Genomic DNA, 8,129 nt, shown 5'->3' with positions numbered 1-8,129 from the left:
AACATCTTCCCATACATTTACAATAACATTTACTGACATTCACAACAAATTAAAAGCAAAAAGACAACCTCGTCCAAGGAGCTGTTTCTACAATGTGGCAGCCCCTAGAAGCGCCACCTATCTTGGAGAGTTTGGTGAAATTCCTCCACAAATTGTGAGAGGAGTTGATTTCAGAAGAACGTACACCCTCATGAAATTGTCAGTTATTTAATCAAGGGTCAAAACTCTGGTAAAATTTTCACAAATGAAATTAAATCACAATATGCGTATTACCGTCATATAACAAGGCCTTTTGCCAAGCTTTGAGAAATTCGTCCAAAAATTGAGAGAGTTGTTGATTTCAGAATGCGAGCACACCTTCATGAAATTGTGAAAGTACAAGGTTGTTAAAATCAAGGGCCACAACTCTGGTAAAATGTGACCCAATTTAACAAAATTACAATTATGCATACTACTGACATATAACAAAGCCTTCTGCCAAGTTTGGTGAAATTCCTCCAAAAATTGAGAGAGTTGTTGATTTCAGAAGGCGAGCACCCTTCCCGGGATGGACGGACATCGTCACAACATAATCCCCCTTTGGGCCTTCCAGCCAGCGGGGGATAAAAACTAGTGAATATTTCTAAACTACGATAACATTTCAGTGACCATGGCATGGCTGTTGACGCCGTTAGAGCTAGTTTGAAGATTTCAGAAACCCGGATCGCCTTCCTGGTCTGTCTTTACATAGAGTGGTGTGAAAAACAAAAAACATCCAGTGAGCAGAAGTTCTGCAGGAGGAGATCAGCCTGACAGTTTCGAGCTGACAGGAAGGCTACAGTAATTTTTTTTATATTATATAGTCACTCTTTACAACTATGGTGAGCAGAAAAGCATCTCCAACAACAAATCACCACCAGATCAGGTTCCAGTCCTGTGAGCTAAGAACAGAAATCTGACGCTACACTGGGAACAAACTGGACACCTGAAGGCTGGAAGATCGTCAGTTGATCTTTTTGCAATCTTTACCCATCCAGTTCGGGTGTCAGAAGTGTTGAAGTGTAGGACCTGATGTGGTCGTCTACTGTTGTAGCACATCCACTTAAAGGAACAGTCCACCATACTTCCATAATGAAATATGCTCTTATCTGAATTGAGACGAGCTGCTCCGTACCTGTCCGAGCTTTGCGCGACCTCCCAGTCAGTCAGACGCAGTCAGACGCGCTGTCACTCCTGTTAGCAATGTAGCTAGGCTCAGCATGGCCAATGGTATTTTTTGGGGCTGTAGTTAGATGCGACCAAACTCTTCCGCGTTTTTCCTGTTTACATAGGTTTATATGACCAGTGACATGAAACAAGTTCAGTTACACAAATTGAAACGTAGCGATTTTCTATGCTATGGAAAGTCCGCACTATAATGACAGGCGTACTAACACCTTCTGCGCGCTTCGGCAGCGCATTGATATCTGAGCTCCGTATCAATGCGCTGCCAAAGCGCCCAGAAGGTGTTAGTACGCCTGTCATTATAGTGCGCACTTTCCATAGCATAGAAAATCGCTACGTTTCAATTTGTGTAACTGAACTTGTTTCATATCACTGCTCATATAAACCTATGTAAACAGGAAAAACGCGGAAGAGTTTGGTCGCATCTAACTACAGCCCCAAAAAATACCATTGGCCATACTGAGCCTAGCTACATTGCTAACAGGAGTGACAGCGCGTCTGACTGACTGGGAGGTCGCGCAAAGCTCGGACAGGTACGGAGCAGCTCGTCTCAATTCAGATAAGAGCATATTTCATTATGGAAGTACGGTGGACTGTTCCTTTAAAGTTTCAGCATGTTGAGATGCTTTTCAGCTCAGTATGGTTGTAAAGAGTGATCGTACGGGTTCCTGTCAACTCCGAACAGTCTAAGGCAATTCTGGATTGTTTTGTTTGCTGGAAAATTCCTTTCAAAATCACTGAGATGATATCCAAACATCATTCTTCTTCTTCTTCATCTCCTATTATAGTTAAATCAATCAATTAATGAAATGACACCAATCTGAACAAAAAAAAACAAAACAAAAAAACCCACTTTATTCTATAAAAGGTGTAGATAATCACAACTGTACAGGGGAAACTGACTTTTAACACCATTTCTCACAGTATCAAAAAGCTTGTGTTCGCCTCACTGTTCTTTACACATTTGTTCTGTACAAATACAAAAGAAATAACATTAATTACTTGTATTATTATTATAATGATAACTGCATTGCACTGAGTAATATAGTACTGGCCCATAAGTTACTGCATTCAATATAAAATACCTATGATTCTGACCTTTAAAAGGAAAAAAAAAAAAAGTATGATTTATGATAAACACGCTTGCACACACACGCAAACCAAACCCAATAAATCATGACGTGTATGTGTTTTTTTATTTATTTATTTATTTATTCCGAAAACAATAAACATGCTTGAAAAGATTTCAGTCACGGGACGTAAAATATAGATGGTCATAAATTCATCGATTTTAAAATAAAATTTATCTCCACAACTTCCTACTTGAGGTTCCCGATGGCATTTCTGTTGCACGGAACTGAGACGACGCACGTTTAGTTTGTTCAAAAGGTGTTTCTTTTTTTCCTTTACGTCGCTTTAGTACTGTGCCTATCTATAAAGAGAGTGTAACTAAAAAGTCAGGTAGTAGCTGTTCGTTTTTTTTTTGCTTTTTTTTTTTAAAAACGTGCAAAAAATGGCTTTAATTGCACAAGAAAAAAATGCCACACTGTATCGTAGATGGATCATCAGTGCTTACAGGCCACGTTTGTCAGGGCACCGACATGACACACTGACATGCTCAGCAACTTCACAAAGAAATTCTGTCCATGCAACACAAAAAAAAAGAAAGAAAAAAGAGAGAGAGTTACGACACGTCAGATTAAAAAGGGATAAAAAATACAGGAACACATTGTTGAGCCAACGAAGGGAAAAAACAAAAAAAATTTCACATTGTCTAGTCAGTGTTAAAAATAGAAATCCACCCGTTACGTTTATTCAGAACTTTGATTATATACAATATGTACATGTGTTTGTTAATTATTTATAATTGTCTGTATGCCTATGAACAGTTTATAAAAAAAAAAAGAAAAAGGATCGCAATCGAATGCATATACGTCTCTACAAAGATGTGCTTAAGGTTTAGAGTTGAAGCAAAGAGAATTCTGACGTCTGAAAATTGCACTGGATCAAAGATTTTAACTTTCGCTTGGTTGTTTTTTTTTTTTTTTTTCCTTTTTGCGAACATGCGGTCAACTCTTCAAAGGCTGGATGCGAATAAGCTGCGTTTATAGCTTCGGAAAACAACGAAAAGGTAGAACGCACCTCTCGATAAACTGCTAGCTGCTGAAATTATGACCATGACTGCGAGTGCTAGCGTGAAGGAATATAGAGAAGAGGTCGGGGAGGAGGAAGAAGGGGGGGGGGGAAATCAGGGGGGTATTCCTCTCCAAAGGGGACTGTGCTCTAAGCTTTTAAACTAAACATCGCAAAAAGGTCAAGAGGGGGTGAAAACTTTTGCATAATCGAGTGAAACAAGGGCTGGAGCTTAAACTATTCCGTTGAGAAGTGGTTATTGTTGATCTACGTAGATATAAAGATGGTTTTGTTTAAAATGTTGCCTTACTTTATGAGGGGTCCCAACCCAGAACCCTGAGGAACTCCGACGAACGAGATGCGCAAAAACACGAGTTGCACATTTACTTCAATTAAGGCGCTGACGGGCGTGAACAACATGTGCCTAGAACACACACCTCGACGATTAAAACTCTGATTATGTTTCTTAGAAACACACACACACACACACACACACACACACACACACACGGTTATCAAGCACACCATTTCCTATCCTAATTCCATTTGGATGAACATTTGTTTTTCTTTCACAGCCTCATGTGAGAAAGCACATCCAACAAATCATATTTAATTATATCATTAATTATATCAAATGCCAACTCTGGCACAACACAAAGGATTTTAAAAATATATGTGTATATATATATTTATAATAATATAAATACTGTTACCAAGCCAAATATATTTTTGTTGGGTTTTTTTTTTTTGGGTTTTTTTTTAATCCGTTTTTGTGGAAGATGCTCCATCGCGATATTCGAGCACAAAACTCCATCAACTTCACAAGTTCAGGAACTTCCTAGCTTGTTGAAAACCTTGGAGTGAGGAATTGATCTTACCTCTCAAAAAAAAAAAAAACTACGAAAAATTAAAAGAATTATCCAATCTGAGAAAATCTTATTTCTTTTAAGAAAAAAAAAATTTAATTCACAGTTTTAGCTCTCTAACGCTCAGGTGGTGTAGGGTAGATAGTTGATAAAGACAGAACAGTGAACTCCTAAATATTTGTTCATAAAATAGCAGGTAGGACTTACTTTAAAAAGAAGGAAAAAAAAAAAAGTGAAAGTTCAGCATTCAGCAACACAAACATTCAAAACACCTCAACACAACAGAGCTAGTTCATGCAAACCAAAAAGAAAAAAAAATAGTCTAAAAAGATTAAAATGTTCAGGTAAAACCTACAAATCAAGTGATCAGAAGAGACTTTTGTAAACTCGTCGTCAAAAACATTTCGGTTCTCGTCTCGTGCCCTCTCCTGGTCTCGCTCTTCTCTTCTCTGCTCATCTCATCTCATGGGGACCGGTTCAGACAAACCCACAGCCTTCAGTCTGTTCGCAGCAGTATGTCCCACTGGTCCAGCTCCTCTGCTGAAGCGAGCGTCGAAATAAACCATGTAACCTGGGATCAGTGAGGACTGGACGGATGAGCGGATATTTATTTATTTATTTATTCATTCATTCATTCATTTATTTAACGGGACTTTGTGGGAGAAGAATCCCGAAGACGTGCTGCGTCATCTTCATCGTATGTGGATCTGAGGAAGGAAGGGACAGCTTCACAGTTCTCTCAGCCCTTTCTGGGGGGAGGAGGAAGAGGAGAAGGAGGAGTCTCCTGAGGAGTAAATATGTGGAGAGAAGGCGGGGCTAAACCGAAGCTGATGCGAAGCCGGGTTCACATCATGACGTGGCGGCGCCGATGAAGGGCGAGATGGTCGGAGCGCGAGAAGCTGCGGTCGCAGTCAGTGCAGCGGAACGGCTTGATGCCTGTGTGCTTGCGGAAGTGACGCGTTAGCTCGTCGGAGCGGGCGAAGCGCCACGTGCAGCCCTCCCACGTACACTGATACGGTTTCTCTCCTGAAGAAAGAAAAAGAAAGAAAGAAAGAAAGAAAGAAAGAAGAGAGGGGGAGAGAGAGAGAACAGATCACAGATCAGTTATTTGTCCTCTTCACTAGTTAAATACTCCATGCAGTGATCTCCAAACACTTTTTTTTATGGCGACACATTTCTAAAACTACAAACCCAAAAATGAGGAAAAAAAAAAACTAGATAGAACTCGACGCCAACGGCGTCAATGGGGATGCCTCCGCCCGGTAGACGACACGCCTTATTAAGCTGTGATTTAGGGATGGACATTTGATCTCACAGTAATCGCGACCTGGTGAAATTACTTGTATTAGCCCTGGAGATAGTGTGTTCACAAGGTTTTCGGACAGACATTTGACCTCACAGCACGGGCGCAGATAGAGGGTGGGACGGGTGGGATTCATCCCACCCAGATTTAAATTCACCTCGTTCGGTCCCCCCCACTTACAGGGAGGAAAAAACGTCTATGCTGTCTTTCTTTGCATAAGGCAAACCTCACAGAAAAATCAAAAGACTAATTACCATTCGGTTTATTGAGGTGCACAGTAGTGCAGACATAGTTGCAACAACTCGCATAAAACAAAAAGACTGATATTCGGTTGGTTGAGCTGCGCAGACTGCACAGGTTGCGAGCTCGAGCTTGGTTGCTATGGTTACCCACAACAAGTTTGACAGGCATATCGGGGACAGCGCCTCCTAGTTCAGGACCCCAACACGGCATGATGAAGGGTGCCAAACTGAAAAGGCAGAAAACGATTGCATCGTTTTTTTCAAAAAACAACGACTGTAAGTAAACTGTGCCTTACTTTATCATACCACCTTGCAATTTTTTGATAGTCTGTTCAAAGTAATGTCGTAGTGAAAGTAAAATCATACGGAGTAGAGATGCCTTTCTGGTAGCCTCCTTCTTTCGGTGGTAGCCTGTAGATACAGTGCTCAGAAGGCAGTTTTAATGTTTAATCTGGCGTTCCCTGCCATAATTTCAGCGAGCATATTGTTTCATAAGGAAACTTTGCGAAGAGTTGTTGACTGACTGCCGCTCACGCAACACACAGGCATAGTTAGAAAGTCAGGATGCACTGGTTTACACTTTACACACACACACACGTAGCCCAGCCTCTCGCTATGTTTAACAGTTGGAACTTAGCAGTTTTAAAACTAGTTTTGCAGTTTTGCAATTTCTGTGTGTAATGATAATGTGTAAACTTTGGATTTCCATAGGCTATGTTAAAATGTTGGGGGTGGGGTTGGTTTGCTGGCAGCTTTGTCCCCCCCCCAGTTCAAAAAACGTATCTGCGCCCCTGCCTCACAGTGACCTTGGCCTTAGACCTTTTGATCTCCAAATCTAATCAGTTCATGTTTGTCCCAAAGCACACAAACGGTGAAAGTTTGGTGAAATTCCTTTAATTAGCCTTTGAGATATCACGTTCACAAGGTTTCGGGACGGATGCACGCATGGGCACACGCACGGACAGACAGACAACCCGAAAACATAATGCCTCCTGCACCTTACGGTGGCGGAAGCATAAAAAAAAAAAAAAGGCGGGGCAGCGTGTCAAAATTGAAATGAAAGCCAGCTGAGGTTTTACCTTTTCTGAATTTTGATTCTTGCAGCGCGTTTCAAAAGAAACTTGGGACGTTAAAGGAGCATTTAACACTTTATAACATTTCCGTTCCTTCTCACAACACTTAAGACATTCAGGGACTGAAGACGCCAAGTGATGGTGTTTCAGGTGTTATTTTGTCCTGTTCTTCCTGTAAACCGGCCTTAAGCTGTGTAACAGTACGGGGGGGTCGTCACTGCCATATTTCATTTCTAAATTCTCCACCCATTCTCTATTAGGGACCGAGAAGACACGCCCTCTTCTTCCACAGCCTTCGTCTCGACGCGACTCGCTCGATATCACGCTAGCTGAACGGAATATCTTCGATATACCACGAAAAAAGCCAACAGACCTGGCGGCCATGTTTGTTTACAGATTATCGCAGTCGCTCGCTCGCTTGCTAGCGCGGAAGATTTACGTCTCCGATGTGTGACGTCATGTTGTCTTGACAACCGTGCAATATCGTAAACCATATTCAACACTCATTCTCCATTGGGTAGAGCGACGTAATACACGTAGGATAAGCGATATGCTAACAATATCGCATGCTATCAAACCAAATGAACGAAACCCGCTAGAAGGGAATAGAACGTTTGTATTCTGTTGAAAAAAAAAAAAAAAAAGTGTCCTGGATGTATAATAAAAATCAATCATCAATATTCACTGAGCCTGAAGCAAATAATTGTTATTCTATCTACAATCACTGGATATGAGCAATCGTGCGCTCTGATTGGCTACTCTACTACTAGGATATCAGCTCATATAACATGAGTAGAGAAAAACAAAATGGCAGAGCGTGTTGCTGAAACATCCAAAGTTTAAATAAAAGCTATTCGAAAACAAAACTCCCAAAAATACAAAACAACAAAATATGGAATAAAAGTATTTGATGGAAAGAATGCATCTTTTTTTTTTCAAGAATTATTATCGCAATTTTCACAAATTGCTCCCGTCATTTCGCCGGTTTGTTTACATTCTAAGTGGAAATGATTTTGTTGGACGTTTTGTATAAAGTTTTTATTTATCGAATTTGCAAAATTAAAAATAAAAACGCTCCGTTTCTCAAAATCCAGTAAATGTGGACAGAATTTAAAAAAAAAAAAAAAAAAAAAAAAAGTTATTCCACTCGATCTCCAGGGATGTGATTGGCCAAGGACGAAAAAGCAGGAAAATATATAGACCCATAATGCGACACGGCAGCAGTGTGGTGTGGTATAAACAGGCAGTTTCAGAGAACTTTACCCATGAGATGTTATAATGACTCAGCACCCTGTTAATGGCCAAATGG

The 8,129-nt window shown here is 40.6% G+C and overlaps 1 protein-coding gene across 2 annotated transcripts in view; it reads right to left on the bottom strand.

Moving 5' to 3' along the window:
• Nucleotides 1-2,036: 2,036 nt before the first annotated feature.
• Nucleotides 2,037-8,129, bottom strand: part of klf8 (Kruppel like factor 8) — a 68,969-nt gene continuing 62,876 nt past the window's right edge. For both annotated transcript variants that reach the window (XM_060936463.1, XM_060936464.1), the window contains exon 6: nucleotides 2,037-5,228. In XM_060936463.1, the coding sequence (XP_060792446.1) occupies nucleotides 5,047-5,228 (182 nt within the window). In that variant the 3' untranslated portion in view covers nucleotides 2,037-5,046. The remainder of the gene's footprint in view (nucleotides 5,229-8,129) is intronic.

Source organism: Neoarius graeffei, chromosome 12 (genome assembly GCF_027579695.1).
Source record: "Neoarius graeffei isolate fNeoGra1 chromosome 12, fNeoGra1.pri, whole genome shotgun sequence".
In the NCBI taxonomy this organism is placed as follows: domain Eukaryota; kingdom Metazoa; phylum Chordata; class Actinopteri; order Siluriformes; family Ariidae; genus Neoarius; species Neoarius graeffei.
This window is presented reverse-complemented; position numbering and strand designations above follow the sequence as displayed.